This window comes from Ranitomeya imitator, chromosome 5, assembly GCF_032444005.1.
Source record: "Ranitomeya imitator isolate aRanImi1 chromosome 5, aRanImi1.pri, whole genome shotgun sequence".
Lineage (NCBI taxonomy): Eukaryota > Metazoa > Chordata > Amphibia > Anura > Dendrobatidae > Ranitomeya > Ranitomeya imitator.
The window spans coordinates 494569886-494590093 of NC_091286.1; the positions used below are offsets into that span (position 1 = coordinate 494569886).

General features: G+C 43.4%; 1 protein-coding gene and 1 non-coding gene across 2 annotated transcripts in view; both read left to right on the top strand.

Annotated features, from left to right (window-relative positions):
- The window catches only part of KPNA4 (karyopherin subunit alpha 4), a 49442-nt gene that overhangs the window by 26889 nt on the left and 2345 nt on the right, over positions 1-20208 (top strand). Inside the window, exons 6-16 of the mRNA XM_069727411.1 lie at positions 2198-2293; positions 2380-2465; positions 4211-4297; positions 7484-7653; positions 8057-8101; positions 8182-8313; positions 10485-10613; positions 10784-10888; positions 10973-11044; positions 11778-11940; positions 17477-17571. Coding sequence (XP_069583512.1) covers positions 2198-2293; positions 2380-2465; positions 4211-4297; positions 7484-7653; positions 8057-8101; positions 8182-8313; positions 10485-10613; positions 10784-10888; positions 10973-11044; positions 11778-11940; positions 17477-17571 — 1180 coding nt within the window. The remainder of the gene's footprint in view (positions 1-2197; positions 2294-2379; positions 2466-4210; positions 4298-7483; positions 7654-8056; positions 8102-8181; positions 8314-10484; positions 10614-10783; positions 10889-10972; positions 11045-11777; positions 11941-17476; positions 17572-20208) is intronic.
- LOC138639863 (small Cajal body-specific RNA 7) lies at positions 7700-7972 on the top strand. The gene has a single exon (XR_011313391.1). It is a non-coding gene; the product is annotated as a small Cajal body-specific RNA 7 (non-coding RNA).

A 20208-nucleotide genomic window follows, 5' to 3' on the forward strand; every position in this document is an offset into this window, starting at 1 on the left:
GAGGAAGTCCAAATGCAGTCCTTTTTAAAGGGACTGTGTTAGCACAGAATGATTGCTCAAACGAAGTCCTGCCGCTCAGTGCATCATGATGGGGCTACACCTTCCCACCTGTGTGTTACCACAATCTCCACCTTTTCCTCTTTGACGGCTCTGGCTTTATAGGGCCAGAGAAGGGTGGAGATAGGTGGAAACCAAGCAGGTGGGAAGGTGTAGCTAATAGGGTTCTCTCTCTCTCTCTCTCTCTCTCTCTCTCTCTCTCTCTCTCTCTCTCTCTCTCTCTCTCTCTCTCTCTCTCTCTCTCTCTCTCTCTCTCTCTCTCTCTCTCTCTCTCTCTCTCGATCTCTCTCTCTCTCTCGATCTCTCTCTCTCTCTCTCTCTCTCGAACAGCTGGTGTTACACATTGCAAATCGCTACAGCGCACAAGCGACAACATGACGATAGGTCTTAGGGGCGTGGACGCCTATGTCATCACTCTGCCCACGCCCCTTCATTGGCTGAAAAAAATGGCGCCAAGCGCGTCATACGAAACGCGACTTTGGCGCGAAAGTCGCGTACCGCATGGCCGACCCCACACAGGGGTCGGGTTTCATGAAACCCGACTTTGCCAAAAGTCGGCGACTTTTGAAAATGAACGATCCGTTTCGCTCAACCCTAGTAGCTAACGTTTGGCCCCTCTATGAAGCACCAAGCTTCATGGACAGCACATCTATGTAAAGTAATATTTTATAACTGTTTTTTTAGGTGGTGTTTTCTCCTTTATTGAAAATGGTCCTTGTATTTCATGTACAATTGGACACAGTGTTTGGAGTTCGTGTCCCACCTCTGATCCAACACATGTATGGAAAGTTCATTTAATACTTAAAATTAAAAGAATTACCGGGCACCTCTCACTATTGCATTGGAGTCGAGTAGTGCCGATGACTTTGAGCCCACACACCTACTGAGATGCATGCTCAGACTTCAAGTATCGTACAATGGTCTGATTCACAAGAATAGGACACGTGCACAATACCTGATGATTGTATACTCTTCTCGGCAGGTATTTGGGATCATAACATTGACACCGCTAGTCTCCAATGTGACCCCAGGTAACCGCTTGAATCATTGCCTGCTTGGGGCAGAATTTCAGATCTCATGGTTTTGGTATTGAGTAATGATTAGCGATTATACTCGTTGCTCGGGTTTTCCCCAGCACACTCAGGTGGTCTCCTGAGTATTTGTAACTGCTCAGAGATTTAGTTTTCGTTACCTCAGCTGCATGATTTACGGCTGCTAGCCAGGCTGAGTACATGTGGGGGTTGCCTGGTTGCTAGGGAATCCCCACATGTATTCAAGCTGTCTATCAGCTGTAAATCAGTCAGCTGAGGCAACGAAAACTAAATCTCCGAGCAGTTACAAATACTCGGAGACCACCCGAGCGTGCTGGGGAAAACCCGAGCAATGAGTACACTCGCTCATCACTAGTATTGAGCAGATAGGAACAACACTGTATGCACTACCCGAAGAGGTGCCCAAGTAGGGTCCAACACCATATATCAAGAGAAAATAAACTTAGGCAGTCAACTTTGCGGAATTTTATGATTTAATGTAGTCATCAAATTAAACGTTTCGGCCACAATAGTCGGCCTTCTTCAGTAACAATGTGCAGGGTTAGAGATATGCGTGAATGAACGCATGTAGAAGTGTCCCACATCAGCACTGTAGCAGAGTGAATCTGCAGGGAAGCGAAATGACCAAAGACCGGGTAACCGGTAATGCATGGGAGCCCAGGTGGGCGGTGTGCCGGCGTGGCAGTCAGACGCGGTATCCACCGCTAGTCAGAGCTGACTAGATTCACTCTGCTACAGTGCTGATGTGGAACACTTTTACATGCGTTCATTCACGCATATCTCTAACCCTGCACATTGTTACTAAAGAAGGCCGTCTATTGTGGCCGAAACGTTTAATTTGATGACTACATTAAATCATAAAATTACGCAAAGTTGACTGCCTAAGTTTATTTTCTCTAGTATTGAGCAGATGTCTGGGCAGTTCCTCCTGTGATGACACTCATCTAGTGTTTTGCGTAGGAAACAATGGATGATATCTTAATTGATCCAAACTGTAGTTGGTGACAACCTGTGTATGGCAGATTTTGTGGCTGGACTTCTTTAGTTGACTGCATTGGCTGTCGCTGACTTGGTCTTTTTGTTTTCAGGAAACTTTTGTCCAGTGATCGTAATCCACCGATTGATGACCTCATTAAATCAGGCATTTTGCCAATCTTGGTCCACTGTTTGGAAAGAGATGACAAGTAAGTGTTCACTTATTTTTGCTTATGATGTTAAAAGCCAATTACTTTGTACTTGACTTTTTTTTGTTGTTTTTTTTTTCCATTAGTCCTTCCCTCCAGTTTGAAGCTGCATGGGCTCTCACCAACATTGCTTCAGGAACATCGGAGCAAACACAAGCTGTAGTCCAATCACGTCAGTATATACAAGTGATATAGTTTATGGGCTGATTATTATTCTTTGTAGTAATGTATACCCATCAGTATGTTGCAAGTATTAGAGGCAGTTTAACCTTTAGGCTAAGTGCACGCGTTGCAGAATTGCCGTGGAAATTTCCGTGGCAATTCTGCATCCCTGCCGCAGGTATATCGCATGCAGAATTGGTATGCGTATTCCCGCTAAACACTAGCATTTTACAAGCGTAATTAGCTTGCAGAATCCTAGCGTTTTACATGTGATCTGTAGCATCGCTTGGAAAACTGATTGACAGGTTGGTCACACTTGTCAAACATAGTGCTTGACAAGTGTGACCAACTTTTTACTATTGATGCTGCCTATGCGGCAATGACCCCAGGTGACGTAGCGGTCTCGCTTGACCGTTACGACATCACAGGTCATTTTCACAAGGCATTACTGGGAACGGGAGCATCACGAGGAGCGGGAACGCTGCGGGTGATGCCGGAAGGTGAGAAAATCACGATTTTTTTAATTTTTTTTTTTTTTTTTTTTAACAATTGGTTCCCAGGGCATGGAGGAGAGTCTCCTCTCCTCCACCCTGGGTACCACTGCACATGATCTGCTTACTTCCCGCATGGTGGGCATAGCCACATGCGGAAAGTAAGCAGATCAATGCATTCCTATATGTACGGAATCCCCACTGCACAAAGAATGAACATGCTGCGTTTTTTTTCCGGAATGCGATTCCACCGTGGGGGAAAAACGCAATATGTGCACAAAAAATGCAGAATGCACTAAAAATGATGGGATGCTTATGTAAGCGTTTTAGTGTGTTTTTCCGGCGGAAAACTGCCGCAAAAAGCTAAACCGCTAAAAATCCTGAACGTGTGCACATAGCCTTAAGAGCCGGTTATCGAGCTAACAGGGCCTCGCTTTTTGGTGCACAATATGTGGGCTTTACCGCATAAACTGTTAGGGTAAGTTCACCCAGGGCTTTTTTGCTGCATTTTTTTTTCTGCAGCAAAACCTGATCATCTTGGCAGGAAAGAAGGTGCTTAAAAAAAAAACAGGTTTTGGTGCGTTTTTTTTTTTCTTTGTCCATGCTAATGTCCTTGAATTTTCAGCAGCAAAAACGCAGCAAATACCTGCGTTTTTGCTGCGTTTTTTTTTCAACACCCATTCAAGTCAATGGTTGAAAAAACGCAGCAAAAATGCTGAAAGTGGGGACATGCTCAATGTCCGAAAAATGCAGCAATTCGCAAAATACTGATCTCGCAAAATACTGATCACACAAAAAACCAATGTGTGTGCATGAGATTTCTGAAATCTCATAGGCTTTGCTGGTATTGTAAAAAGCAGCTGAAAATTTGCCTAAAAAACGCCCTGTGTGAACTTACCCTAATACCAAGCCTGCAGGGTAGTAAAAGCTTTCCATTTCAGTGCAGAATTGTGTTTATGCAAAAGTTTAATTTTTCATTACACTTTTATACCAGCTCTCTGGCGGATCCGCTCGGTGCATGGAAAAACCCTTTAATTTCTGATGTAGGCAGGGGTTACATTGTTTTGACAGAACGAATAATGTTTCATCCTGGTCAGCGCACATAAGTTGACGGCATCGCCAACATAAACTTCATTGGTTGTTCTTCATAAGAATCTGATACTAAACTACTAACAGTGCTATTCTATACTGTAAACGTCTATAGGTAATTTATCTTGTCAGTATAATGCTTTACCTTTTTTTTTTTTTTTTCCCTCTTTAATAGATGCTGTTCCTCTGTTCTTAAGATTGTTGCATTCTCCTCATCAGAATGTGTGTGAGCAGGCGGTGTGGGCACTGGGAAACATAATTGGTAAGTGTTCTTTCCAGCAAAAGCCACTTTGTAATGTGTTTGTGTGACACCGGCATGTTGTCGGCACTGTGCACACAATCTAGTCACTTGCATTGGCTCATGTCACCATTGGGGTCTGCCTCAATGTCTGTAGTGTGCTCACACATACTGCGTAGTGGGGGGACCTAGTAACGATCCTCTTATGCATGGCTCTAGTGTGTCAGTCTCTGACTGCTCTCTCATGTTCATGTGTCCACAAAAAATGGTGGAGTCTTGTCAGTTGTTGATCTGAGTCATAAATTTAGTCTACGGGTGTGTGAAAATCATGGGGCAGCGTGCGATTCTTGTTCTGTCCATTTTTAACATTGTAATGGTAGAAAAAGTTTTTGCGGGTTAGTGTATTTTCGCCATGAGAAAATCACAGATGTTGAAACTGAGCACACTTACCATCTTCATACCTAGAAGATAAAAAATGGAAGTCTGAAGCCTCACTGTGCATAACATGGACTTTTGGCTCCAACTTCACGTACATATGGCAGATGCAACATTGAAGTCTGTGTTTGTCAGTAGCGATCTGAAAAGTGAAGAGCGCTGTCGTGTAACAGTACATGCCATGTACAGTACAGACCAAAAGTTTGGACACATTCTCATTTAAAGATTTTTCTGTATTTTCATGACTATGAAAATTTTACATTCAAACTGAAGGAATCAAAACTATGAATTACCGTATATACTCGAGTATAAGCCGACCCGAGTATAAGCCGACCCCCCTAATTTTGCCACAAAAAACTGGGAAAACTTATTGACTCGAGTATAAGCCTAGGGTGGAAAATGCAGCAGCTACCGGTGAATTTGAAAAATAAAAATAGATGCACCATACCGTTCATTATTGCCCCATAGCTGTGCCATATTGTGCCCTGCACCGTTCATTTTTGCCCCATAGATGCTCCATATAAATCTGTGCCATTGCTGCTGCAATAATAATAATAATAAAAAAAAGGCCATACTCACTTCTCTTGATTTCAGCTCCCGGCGTCTCGTTCCGGCGTCTTGTCCCGGCGTCTCTCTGCACTGACTGATCAGGCAGAGGGCGCTGCGCACACTATACGCGTCATCGCGCCCTCTGACCTGAACAGTCAGAGCGCAGAGACGCCGGGAAGATGGAGCGGCGGCTGGAACGGGGACAGGTGAATAGAATACTCGCCTAGTCCCGGCGCTCCTGACGCTGCCCCTGCCTGTCACACTGTCCCCGGGTGCCGCAGCTCTTCCTGTCAGCGGTCACTGGCACCGCTCAGAGGAATGAATATGTGGCTCCACCCCTATGGGAGTGGAGTCCATATTCATGAGTTTAATGAGCGGTCCCACGTGACCGCTGAAGAGGGGAAGAGGTGAAGCACCCGGAGACCGTGGGACGGGCAGGGGGAACGTCAGGAGCGCCGTGACTAGGTGAGTATGCCTCAGCGCTCTCTCCCCCTCACCCACCGACCCTGCCACCCACCGTGACTCGAGTATAAGCCGAGAGGGGCACTTTCAGGCAAAAAATTTGGGCTGAAAATCTCAGCTTATACTCGAGTATATACGGTATATACTTAACAAAAAAGTGTGAAAGAACTGAAAATATGTCTTATATTCTAGATTCTTCAAAGTAGCCATCTTTTGCTTTGAGTGCTTTGCACACTCTTGGCATTCTCTTGATGAGCTTAAAGAGGTAGTCACTGGGAATGGTTTTCACTTCACAGGTGTGCGCTGTCAGGTTTAATAAGTGGGATTTCTTGCCTTATAAATGGGGTTGGGACCATCAGCTGTGTTGTGCAGAAGTCTGGTGGATACACAGCTGATAGTCCTACTGAATAGACTGTTAGAATTTGTGTTATGGCAAGAAAAAAGCAGCAACGTAAAGAAAAACGATTGGCTATCATTACTTTAAGAACTGAAGGTCAGTCAGTCTGAAAAATTGGGAAAACTTTGAAAGTGTCCCCAAGTGAAATGACAAAAACCATCAAGCGCTACAAAGAATCTTGCTCACATGAAGACCGCCCCAGGAAAGGAAGACTGAGTCACCTCTGCTTCTGATGATAAGTTTATCCGAGTCACCAGCCTCAGAAATCGCAGGTTAACAGCAGCTCAGATTAGAGACCAGGTCAATGCCACACAGAGTTCTAGCAGCAGACACATCTCTTCAACAACTGTTAAGAGGAGACTTTGTGCTGCAGGCCTTCATGGTAAAATAGCTGCTAGGAAACCACTGCTAAGGGCAGGCAACAAGCAGAAGAGACTGGTTTGGGCTAAAGAACACAAGGAATGGACATTAGACCAGTGGAAATCTGTGCTTTGGTCTCATGAGTCCAAATTTGAGATCTTTGGTTCCAACCACCGTGTCTTTGTGCGACGCAGAAAAGGTGAACGGATGGACTCTACATGCCCGATTCCCACCATGAAGCATGGAGGAGGTGTGATGGTGTGGGGGTGCTTTGCTGGTGACACTGTTGGGGATTTATTCAAAATTGACGCATACTGAACCAGCATGGATACCACAGCATCTTGCAGCAGCATGCTATTCCATCCAGTTTGCGATTAGTTGGACCATCATTTATTTTTCAACAGGACAATGACCCCAAACTTACCTCCAGGCTGTGTAAGGGATATTTGACCTAGAAGGAGCGTGATGGGGTGCTATGCTAGATGACCTGGCCTCCACAGTCACCAGACCTGAACCCAATCAAGATGGTTTGGGGTGAGCTGGACCGCAGAATGAAGACAAAAGGGCCAACAAGTGCTAAGCATCTCTGGGAACTCCTTCAAGATTATTGGAAGACCATTTCTGGTGACTACCTCTTGAAGCTCATCAAGAGAATGCCAAGAGTGTGCAAAGCAGTCATCAAAGCAAAAGGTGGCTACTTTGAAGAACCTAGAATATGACACAATTTCAGTTGTTTCACACTTTTTTGTTAAGTATATCATTCCACATGTGTTAATTCTTAGTTTTGATGGCTTCAGTGTGAATTTACAATTTTCTTAGTCATGAAAATACAGAAAAATCTTTAAAGAGGTGTGTCCAAACTTTTGGTCTGTACTGTACATAGGGGCCAATATGACGCAAACCCAGATTTAGTATTTTTCCCTCCACCTCTTCTCCACGCTGCATCAGAAATTGCATGTATTCTTCAGAAACTGGCTTTGCTGAATAAAACTTTGATTTCTCATCAGGTGATGGCCCACAATGCAGGGATTATGTCATCAGCCTTGGTGTGGTGAAGCCTCTGCTGTCGTTCATTAACCCTTCCATTCCCATCACGTTTTTGAGAAACGTCACTTGGGTAATGGTAAACTTATGTCGACATAAAGACCCCCCGCCACCCATGGAGACCATTCAGGAGGTAAATTCACTAGCAAAGTAACAGCTAATGTATTGACTGCTGTTGGTGGATGTGATGAAATGGAGAATCGGGGTATTGGCGAGAATGTGTTTATATAGCTGTTCTATAGATTTATTTCTGTAATTGTGTGTGGTTATTTAAAGGGGACTCTGAAATTACTGAGTATTGCTGATTTCGGAGTGCATCTGAGGACTGTTGTGAAAAGAGGGGGCTTTATTCCAACCATTCCAGTGATTAGAGCCCCATGGCAGGTCTCCTGGATAACCTGCGTACCCTTCTCTGCCAGGTCTGCAGCAGGCAGCCCTGTGGTCTGATCCAGGCAGCGTTTATACTAGCTTTGGTGATGTCGGACTTGTTTCCTTTGATGTGGCACATGCATTTAGCTGGTGCTTTTGCTTTCCAGATTCTGCCGGCACTCTGCGTCCTCATTCACCACACAGATGTAAATGTAAGTGTCTGTTCCATTCCTGCCAGTTGTGTCATGGTCTCGTATGCACAGCACTTCTCATGGTTGGCTGTTCTCCCCAGATTTTGGTGGACACAGTGTGGGCTCTCTCCTACTTAACAGATGCTGGGAATGAGCAGATCCAGATGGTAATAGACTCCGGGATTGTGACAAACCTGGTCCCTCTCCTATGCAATCCAGAAGTAAAAGTACAGGTAGGCCCAGAAGAGAAGTCAATCCTCATAAGATGCATCCAGAACATTTTAAGTTGTGAACTGGTTTTTTTTTTTTTTTTTTTAACCCATTCACCTCCCTGACCAGGCTAAACTTTACAATTCTGACCAGTGTCACTTTTTTGTGGTAATGACTTTAGAACGCTTCATCATATCCCAGTGTTTCGGGAGTCTGTTTTTTCCCCCCAAAACATTGTACTTCACATTAATGGTAAATTTTAGGCTATTCTTTATTTGTGCTGTTATCAGAATTTTAATGAAAATGTAGCAGTTTTCAAGGTTATAATTTTTTATGCCATTCACCATATGGTAAAAGTAATGAGGCAACTTTATTCTTCAGGTTTGTACAAGTATAGTAATGCCACATTTATATCATTTTTTATTTTTTAATGTTTTAGCGCTTTTACATTATAAAAACCATTTTATAGACAAAAAAAACTTCATTGCTGTGTTCAGATGGCTATAACTTTATTTCTCCGCTGACGGAGATGTATGGTGGCTTGGTTTTTGCGGGACAGGATGCCATTTTCAGCAATGTTATTTTTATTTACATTTGACTTTTTGATCACGTTTCAACTTTTTTGGGGGGCAATATGATGAAAAAGCGTTTTTTGCAACTTTTTTTTTAATTTTTTTATAGCGTTTTCACGAAAGGGGTTAAATAGTCTTAATAGTTTTTTATAGTTCGGTTCGTTCTGCACACGGTGATACCAAATGTTTTTTTGGGAAAGGGGTTCCATAAATATATCCATGTATTGGTTTAATAATTTTTTTTTATTTTTGTTGTGTTTTTATATTTTTTCACTTGGTCCTTATATGGGACTTTAGCTTTTATTAGTCTGATTGCTGGTATAATGCACTGCAATGCATTATACCGGTCAGTGCTGTACTGTTTAAAAGCCTCTTAGACCATGCTCTCAGCATGGTCTAACAGGCTTGCTGTAACTGGGTGACCCGTAGGCCATCATGACTACCTTGATTTGACATGGCTCTGATCAGGCCCTCACCATGATGTTGCGGGGCACCAATCTGAAGGGAGAGGGAGCCCACTCCTGGCAGTGGCAGACTGATGTCTGCTATAAATGACGCTGAGCTCCCAGCAGCTATTGTGTGTGCACAGATTCTGTGCCCTCATGATTGCCATGACATACGCTTGTCATTTTGCGAGAACCCCTTCCCAACCATGACATAAACTTGCGTCAAATGTCATGAAGGGGATAAAATTGTAAGTAACAAATGCATACAAGTATTATAAAGCTTAGATGGGATCTGTCAGCAGGTTTTTGATATGTAATTTATAGACCGCTTAAGGTAGGAGTTAAAACACATTCAACAATCTGTCACTTACCAAGCTGGGTGCCGTTGTTTACCTACAATGAAGGTTTTATCACAAGGACCTTTATCACTGCTGAGACTATAGCAGTATGTAAGACCACACTGTCCTGTGATAAGCAGCTCACTATAGACATTGTACACGCTGAGCCAGGTGTGGGCAGGGTTGGCTTTCTCAGCTATGCTAAATTTAAGAACTCTGATTGTATCACAAAAGCTGAACCCAGTAAACTTAAGTGATACAGCATTGGATTTGGGGTTTCTTTGCCTACCTTAATCTGCTCTCAGATGAGGTAGCAAAACATGCTGACAGATTCCCTTTAACAGCGGGATTGCAGGTGTAATGTGCATGGGGACTTTAAACGCCTAACTAATAACTACTTCATTCCTAATTATGGCTGACTTAAAGGCATAGTCAGGGCTTAAAGCAAGCCTGCAGTCACGTGACTACATGTGCTGGTTGGAACCATTCGGCTTCTCTCGATAAAAGCCATGTATGCAAATGACATTCAGTCACGTGACTGCTGATTGGTGCAGGGAGTTGTGATGGCGCGTGCACATCATACTGTCATGATTCAGCGGGCTACAGTCAGTTACAGCTTTTTTGTCCCTGGCTCTGACAACCCTTTAAACTGTATTCTGATATTGATTAATACCACATAAAATGTATTTTTAACCTATGACATGATTATGGACTTGCTTGACTTCTTCTTCTTACTAGAGAAATATTGCCCAGTGCTTTCTATGAAACGTTCTGTGGCCAGTGTGTGGTTAGGTTCTTGTGTATTCCTGCGCTCACACATTGTGGGGTTCTCTTTCAGACTGCGGCCTTGAGAGCTGTAGGTAATATTGTCACTGGGACAGATGAGCAGACCCAGGTTGTCCTGAACTGTGATGCGCTGTCACACTTTCCAGCATTGCTTACTCATATGAAGGAGAAGATTAACAAGGTTTGTAGTTAGCGCTTACTCTATACGGACTGTTGCTCCGATACTTCATATTATGTGTTTGTCAGCTGGAGGAATGTCTGCAGGGGTCGTCTTTTAGTTAATCGTTGTCATAAATTGATTTGGAGTGTGGCGAACATTATCTACTGAAACCAATTTTCTGATTCTTGCAGGAGGCAGTTTGGTTTTTGTCTAACATCACAGCAGGCAACCAGCAACAAGTCCAAGCTGTAATTGATGCTAACCTTGTACCGATGATCATACACCTCTTGGATAAGGTGAAGCCTTGTGTAGATACTGAGCAGCAGTCAATGCATTGGGTATCATCTTCTAATGAAGCCTTTGTGTTCCTTTCCATATAGGGGGATTTTGGGACACAGAAGGAGGCAGCATGGGCTATAAGCAATTTAACAATCAGTGGAAGAAAAGACCAAGTGAGTACTGTTAAGATATAATCCTCCACGTAACGTGATGCAATACTGACTCTGTTATGTGCTGGCACTAAACAATGCACTTAATGTAGAACTAGGAGATCACAAAGCACTGGGCTTGCTGTTAGCTAGTAGTCCGTATGCGGCATGCGCATTATGTCTCCCAAGCTTTTGGCTACCATAGATTAAAATAGTGGCTATTAGGGCATGACTGTAATGGCTAATAGTCCCTGTGCATGTGTCCTAGACTTCACCAGTGCCATAATTAAAAAAAAAAAAAAAAAGTCAAAGTACAATGCACTTAATGCATGAAACCCCCATTTTTTTTATGCTATGAAAGCAATTTGCATTTGATTTAGGGTTTGTAAGGGACATTTATTTGTAATATGAGAATGTCCTCACTGCCAAAATAATTCCCATTGCTGAGACTGTATCTAGTTTAGTCATCTTATAGACCAAGCACCGTGCTGATGAGACCAAAGGTTTGTCCAACAAGACTCAGTGTTGGCTTCAGAAATAAAACTATGCTGAACTTAATTAAAAAACATGTATTGGTAAGCTGCATCAACGCAACTTTAGCAAACTTTTTTCTGATTAAAGTAAAATTACGGACCCGTTTTTACATTTTTTTTTTTTTTTTTTGAGCTGAATTGTAAGTTTGGAATCTGCCTCATTCACAAGGCGACAATCTAATATAATCCAGGTCTTAATGCAATCTGGTGATCTCTTTTTCTAGGTTGCATATCTTATCCAACAAAATGTGATTCCACCCTTCTGCAACCTGTTGACTGTGAAAGATGCCCAAGTCATACAGGTGGTGTTGGATGGCTTGAGCAACATATTAAAAATGGCTGATGACGAGGCTGAAACTATAGCCAATCTTATTGAAGAATGTGGAGGTTTGTAACTGTTTCACTGTTTTCTGTAATTGAGCCAAGTTTTAGTTACGGTTTGATCACAGAAGAAGAAAGATCTATGAAATAGTTATACTCAAACTTCAGTGTTTTTATATAAAAAAACTATATAAAACATGGAGTATTTCTAGTTGAGGGACACTTGAAAGACCCGTACACAAAGTATAGACATCCCCAGATGAAGCAAGTGACGTGAAACGTATGTCGGGTAAAGGGACACACCAGCCTGTTGGATCTTCAGTAGCAGCAAATTCCCTGACCATAGGTAGTTATACCATTCACACCAAATACGTTTCTAATTGGGAAAGCCCATAGGTAGTTATACCATTCACACCAAATACGTTTCTAATTGGGAAAGCAGTGCTGTTGGCATTAGATTCCGATGTTTATACCTTGGCCAGGTAAGAATATAATGGGAAGATTATTTTATTTACATGCACTGGCATTCTACTGCTCCCACTTACACTTTTCTAGTTGGTCTATACTGATGGCTCTGTATACAGATCCTCTTCAGCAAGAGGTGCTCCATGAGATATAGATACAGAGATATAGATATAAAACGTAAAAAAAAAATAAATATATATATGTGTATATATATATATATATATATATATATATATATATATATATATATATATATATATATATATATATATATATATTCTTTTCTTCCGTCACTGCCTCTGTCTTTGATCCATCCGTGCCCCAGTAGTGGGAGCTGATTACCTGACACTATATTGGCATGTTTGTGGGTGATTTCAAGAAAATTTGGTTCTCCTTATGTATTTTACATAAAATAGCAGTAGAAACTGTATTACTCATTTGTAATTCTAAAACTATAGGAAAAAACTGACCACTTGTTGTCATTTTCTCAGGCAGCTGGTTGGGTAGCTAGACCGTGTCAGTATTTACTAGTAGAGATGAGCGGATTTGCCCGGCTTCCTGGACCACGCCGGCCGACCAGCTGATCGGCACCGCAGCTGCATGTGTCACGGTCACGACACATACGTGGGAGAGCCCAACAAGCAGGCTGTCCTTACATGTGTTGTGACTGTGACACAGCTGCAAATTCGCTCTTCTCTATTTACTAGACACCATCTGACCGGATGACGAATATCTAATCTGTTTAGGTTGTCTAAGCTATGGGTCGATTATACATGATCGGACCACTGATGTTATTAATTTATTATTATTATTATTATTTATTGTTATAGCGCCATTTATTCCATGGCGCTTTACATGGGAGGAAGGGTATATATAATAAAAACAAGTACAATAATCTTAAACAATACAAGTCATAACTGGTACAGGAGGAGTGAGGACCCTGCCCACGAAGGCTCACAATCTACAAGGGATGGGTGAGAATACAGTAGGTGAGGATGGAGCTGGTCATGCAGCGGTTTGGTCGATCGGTGGTTATTGCAGGTTGTAGGCTTGTCGGAAGAGGTGGGTCTTCAGGTTCTTTTTGAAGGTTTCGATGGTAGGCGAGAGTGATGTGTTGTGGTAAAGGGTTCCAGAGTAGGGGTGATACACGAGAGAAATCTTGTATAAGATTGTGGGAAGAGGAGATAAGAGGGGAGTAGAGAAGGAGATCTTGTGAGGATCGGAGGTTGCGTGTAGGTAAGTACCAGGAGACGAGGTCACAGATGTATGGAGGAGACAGGTTGTACGTCATGGTTAGGGTTTTGTACTGGAGTCCCTGGGCAATGGGGAGCCAGTGAAGGGATTGACAGAGGGGAGAGGCCGGGGAATAGCGAGGGGGACAGGTGGATTAGTCGGGCAGCAGAGTTTAGAATAGATTGGAGGGGTGCGAGAGTGTTAGAGGGGAGGCCACAGAGCAGGAGGTTGCAGTAGTCAAGGCGAGAGATGATGAGGGCATGGACTAGGGTTTTTGCAGATTCTTGGTTGAGGAATGAACGGATTCGTGAAATATTTTTGAGTTGAAGTCGGCAGGAAGTGGAAAGGGCTTGGATATGTGGTTTGAAGGCGAGATCAGCGTCAAGGATTACCCTGAGGCAGCAAGCTTGTGGGACTGGGGAGAGTGGGCAGCCATTTACTGTAATGGATAGGTTCGTTGGGGGGGAGATTCTGGTTAGTAGGGGGGCGATATCTGGTCCAGAGATGTAGATCTGTGTGTCATCAGCATAGAGGTGATACTGGAAGCCATGAGATTCTATAAGCTGTCCCAGGCCAAAGGTGTAAATGGAGAAGAGCAGGGGCCCAAGGACTGAACCTTGTGGGACTCCGACAGATAGGGGGCGAGATGAGGAGGTGGTGTGTGAGTGGGAGACACTGAATATCTGGTCTGTTAGGTATTATTATTATTATTATTTATTTATATAGCACCATTGATTCCATGGTGCTGTACATGAGAAGGGGTTACATACAAGTTACAAATATCACATACAGTAAACAAACTAACAATGACGGACTGATACAGAGGGGCGAGGACCCTGCCCTTGCGGGCTTACATTCTACAGGATTATGGGGAAGGAGACAGTAGGTTGAGGGTTGCAGGAGCTCCGGTGTTGGTGAGGCGGTAGCTCCGGTGTTGGTGAGGCGGTAGCTTCGATAGTGATGAGGCGGCAGCGGTGTCAGTGCAGGCTGTAGGCTTTCCTGAAGAGATGAGTTTTCAGGTTCCGTCTGAAGGATCCGACTGTGGTTGATAGTCGGACGTGTTGGGGCAGAGAGTTCCAGAGGATGGGGGATATTTGGGAGAAGTCTTGGAGGCGATTGGATGAGGAGCGAATAAGTGTGGAGGAGAGAAGGAGGTCTTGGGAGGACCGGAGGTCACGTGAGGGAAGATATCGATGATGAGGTATGATGAGATCCAGGATAGGGCCAAGTCTGTGTGATGCCAAGGGATGAGAGGGTCTGTAATAGGGAATGGTCCACTGTGTCAAAGGCAGCCGACAGGTCGAGGAGGACAGAGTAGTGTCGCTTGCTTTTGACGGTTAAGAGGTCATTGGTGACCTTAGTTAAAGCAGTTTCAGTGGAGTGGTGTGACCGGAAGCCAGATTGTAAGCGGTCAAAGGGAGCAAGAAGAGAGATGGGAGGACAGTTCAAGGTAAACATGTTGTTCCAGTAGTTTGGAGGCATAAGGGAGAAGTGATATAGGGCGATAGCTAGATACAGAGGATGGGTCAAGAGAGGGCTTTTTGAGGATAGGTGTGATGGAGGCATGTTTAAAGCTTGAGGGGAAAACACCAGTTGTTAGTGATAGGTTGAAGAGCTGGGTTAGGGTTGAAATGAAGACACTGGTGAGATTTGGGATGAGGTGGGATGGGAGCGGGTCAAGTGCACAGGTGGTGAGATGCGATCTTGAGAGTAGAGTGGAGAGTTGATCTTCTGTAATGGTGGAGAAGTTGGTTTTGGAGGTGGAGGGCTTGGAAGTCGGGAGGAAGGGCTCTGGGGGTTGTTGACCAAAACTGTCTCTGATGCTATCAATCTGCTGCTTGAAAAATAAGGCAAAGTCTTCAGCGGAGATAAGTGGGGAGGGAGGAGGTGCTGGGGGACGGAGGAGAGAATTGAAGGTGTTGAATAACTGTTTAGGGTTGTGAGACAGGGAGGATATGAGAGATGAGAAGTAGGTTTGTTTAGCTGTGGCTTAATTGATTACTTGCAAACCGATCGGTGATCATTTAAAGGCCTGTTAGTGAGGTAGACCAATTAATATGTGCAGTGAGTGATCATTAACCCGTTCATTCTATGTGCGTAGAATATTATGGGCAGGACATCTGTGTGCACAAGATAATATGCTGCTAGAGTGATTTTTATTGTCCGCATGAACAATCCAATCGCCCAGCAAGCGTTTTGTTCATTCATGAGGTTTTGCTGTGTGTTTATACAAGCCAAAAATCAGCAAAGTGCTTTAAGGAGCCAATCAGCTTGTCTAAAGGTACCGTCACATTTAGCGACGCTGCAGCGATCTAGACAACGATCCCGATCGCTGCAGCGTCGCTGTGTGGTCGCTGGAGAGCTGTCACAGACAGCTCTCCAGCGACCAACTTTGCGAAGTCCCCTGGTAACCAGGGTAAACATCGGGTTACTAAGCGCAGGACCGCACTTAGTAACCCGATGTTTACCCTGGTTACCAGCGTAAAAGTTAAAAAAAAAAAACACTACATACTTACCTTCGCTGTCTGTCCCCGGCGCTGTGCTTCTCTGCACTGACTGTGAGCACCGGCCAGCCGGAAAGCACAGCGGTGACGTCACCGCTCTGCTTTCCGGCCGGGGCTTACACAGTGCAGAGAAGCACAGCGCCGGGGGACAGACACCGGAATGTAAGTATGTAGTGTTTGGTTTTTTTTACGCTTACGTTTACGCTGGTAACCAGGGTAAACATCGAGTTACTAAGCGCGGTCCTGCGCTTAGTAACCCGATGTTTACCCTGGTTACCAGTGAAGACATCGCTGAATCTGCGTCACACACGCAGATTCAGCGATGTCTGCGGGAGTCCAGCGACGAAATAAAGTTCTGGACTTTCTGCTCCGACCAGCAATCTCACAGCAGGATCCTGATCGCTGCTCCCTGTCAAACACAACGATATCGCTATCCAGGACGCTGCAACGTCACGGATCGCTAGCGATATCGTTCAGTGTGAAGGTACCTTAAGTGATACTTAAAGGAGTTGTCCACTACTAGGACAATCCCTTGTTAAACTAAATGTTCAGACCCAATAAAATAACCTGGTCTCCCGTTCCGTTCTAGCAGAACGGCACTCGCCTGTCCCGGGGCTGTGATGCGGTGTTGTGACACTTGATGCTTGGCGCCCAATCAGCCCCGGTGTCACGGTCTCCGCCTTCAGATAAACTGAACACGAAGAGGAAGTCCGTGCTGTAGCTGGTCCCTGGCTTCCTCTTCATGTTTGTCCGAAGGCGGACACAGGGACGCCAGCGCTGATTGTCAGCTTATCACAACACTGCACCCCAGCCCTGGGGAGAGTGAGTGCCGTTTCCACGGGAACGGGAGGAGATTATAGGATTTATTTTATCTGGGCCGAACATTTAGTTTAAGAAGGGGTTGTCCTAGCTGTATTAAATTGCTGCCATCCCTGGTTCCCTGCTCCGTTCCAGTTTTCCTTTTGGCCTACATTTCCTCTCTTCTCCTTTCAACAGCTCACATAGGGATTCTTGTGCCCGGGTGGTGTTACTTCCATTAAAGTAAGCCCATGGAGCCTCGGAGCGAGGCACCATAGACTTATATTGCTAAGCGACTTGTGGGCCAAACATAAAGCCCTGTGTGATCTGGAAAACTTGATTTGAAGTCACATGACCCAAACGAATGGAGTGGCACTGAGGAGGTGGTGATCAGGAAGCATTTTCATACAATTGATTACATACATATTTAAAAAGAAAAGTTTTGTCAGCTAAATTTATCAGGAGTGTTAAGGCTTTATTCTCCCATAGCTCACCGCACCCTTTTCCTCATCATCTTGCTTATGATTTGCTATTGCAACTCGATGGCATGTATTGTTTAATTATAGCACATATACAATAACTTAATGAATCTGTCTCCACAGGCCTGGAAAAAATTGAACAGCTACAGAGTCATGAAAATGAAGATATCTACAAGCTGGCATTTGAAATAATTGACCAGTTTTTCTCATCAGATGATGTAAGTAGCTATAGTTTTGTAAGTGATACACTCATTATCCATACCGTAAGTTCTGATGTGATCTTCATTAGAGATGAGCGAATATCGTCGGCTCCGTCCTTATTGGGCAAGCTATAGCGCTTACCGAAGAAGCTGCTGCGGGAACCCTGATACCTGGAGCGCTATATATATATTTTATTATATTCTTTTTCCTTCCCACCAAGGACTATTCACACCAGTCTTTTTGTTCAATAGTTCATTAGTGTTGGTAAGCTAAAACCAGGATTGGCTCCAAGACACACAACAGGTGTGAATCTTTCCATAAGGGTATGTGCACATGTCAGGATTTCTTGCAGAAATTTTCCTGACAAAAACCGGACATTTCTGCCAGAAATCCGCATGCGTTTTTACCGCGTTTTTTTATGTGTTTTTTCCCAAATGCATAGAATATCGGGAAAAACGCAGAAAATCCGCAAAATTAATGAACATGCTGCTTTTTTTTTACCGCGATGTGTTTTTCGCGGAAAAAAACGCATCATGTGCACAAAACATGCAGAATGCATTCTAAATGAGAGGATGCATAATGTATGCATTTTTAATGAGTTTTTATAGCGTTTTTACCACGAAAAAACCTGAACGTGTGCACATGGCCTTGAGGCCTAATTAAGATGTCTGTGATGTGAAAATAAATTGAAAAGCTTCTCTTAGGCCGGTTTCACACTAGCGTTTTTGTGCGCAACATAGGGTTGCGTACAAATCCGCATGCGTCTTGTGTACCTATATTTAACATTGTGTACACGGGGACATGCGTTGTATGTGGATGCGTCCCCTTGCGTCATTTTGACTTGCCCGCCGAATGCAACATGTTGCGTTTGGCGGGCAAGTCAAAACAATGCATGGGGACGCATCTGCATACAACGCATGTCCCTGCGTACACAATGTTAATTATAGGTACGCAAGACGCATGCGATCTTAATGAAAGTAGTACACAGCCCTACGCCCTAGTGTGAAACCGGCCTTACGCATTGAAATTGTCATCACGGACTGCACACATATTGTACACTAACATCCGTGTGCTGCTCTGGAATGTCATGGACGATTAGACTTGGTAATTTTTGATCCGTGTCCCTGATTGAAAATAGACATGTCACTTTGATTTGTATATTTTGTGTGTAAAACCAGTCCACAAAGAAAAAAAAATAGACCTGTGAACAGCTCCTTAGAGTTTAATGGGAACAGGCAGGGCAGTGGAGTCAGTAAGCCAAACCTCTTCTCCAACTCCTCAATTTTCATGACACCGACTCAGACTCCACCAAGATGGGCTCAGACTCCACAGCCCTGGGTACTGGTTCTATCCATGAAAATCAGAGATCATTAATGATTCTCAGATGTCTGAGGGTATGTGCACATGTTCAGGTTTTTTCGCGGTAACGCTATAAAAACGCATACATTATGCATCCTATCATTTAGAATGCATTCTACATGTTTTGTGCACATGATGCGGTTTTTTTTTTTCTGCGAAAAAAAGCATCGCGGTAAAAAAAAGCAGCATGTTCATTAATTTTGCGGATTTTCTGCATTTTTCCCGCTATTCTATGCATTTGGGAAAAACGCACGCAAAAAACGCATGCGGATTTCTGGCAGAAATGTCCGTTTTTTGTCAGGAAAATTTCTGCAAGAAATCCTGATGTGTGCACATACCCTGAATGAGGCTTTCTATTTTTTTTATTTTTTTATTTTTAAGAATCCAGTCCTCATACTGGTTGACAAATACTGATGACACACTGACTAAAAACTGATGTTTGATTATCCCCTTACTAAAAAGCTCGTTTACACAGTGTGAATTTACTAGGAAGCCAATTAACATGCAGAGTAGTGATGAGTGAATGTGATCAGATAACATGTAATCTGGGCGTGCTCCTATAATTAGGTTTTGAGACCCCACTGCTGCATGATTTGCGGCTGTTAGACAGCCTCAACATGTGGATAATTCACTAACAGGCAATCCCTGCATGTGTTCAGGCTGTCTAACAGCTGCAAATGATGCAGCCGCAGGAACACAAACATAATATACGTGCACACCCAAGATACTCTGATAACACCCTAGCATGTTTGGATAAGTTATCATCCAAGCAGCAGGTTCGCTCATCACTATTGCAGAGGTTTTGATTGGGAGGAAAATTAACAAAAGCCAACAAAGATCCAGTGCTGTGTAATGTAAACCTGATGTAATTGAGGAGTCCTGATAATTGATGGCATGCACATCTTTATTCAAGTTAACAATTTTCTTTTGTAGCTTTATTAACCCCTTAGTGACGGGCCACATTTTTTTTGCAATGTGACCAGTGTCACTTTGTGGTAATAACTCTAGAACGATTCAACAGATGTAATTGATTTTGAGATTTTTTCGTGACACATTGTACTTTGCGAATAGTAAATGTATGTCAAGATTTTCTGTGATTATTTTTAAAAATATCAGAAATGTCAATTCTAAAAATTAGCAATTTTTGAACTTTGAATGATTATCCCTTTTATTCCAGACAGTCACACCACATGAAATGCTGTTTAACATTTCCCTCATGGCTGCTTTACATCAGTAACATTTTTAAAATATCCTTTTGTTAAGATTCTGGAAGGTTTCAAACTGTAGCAGCAATT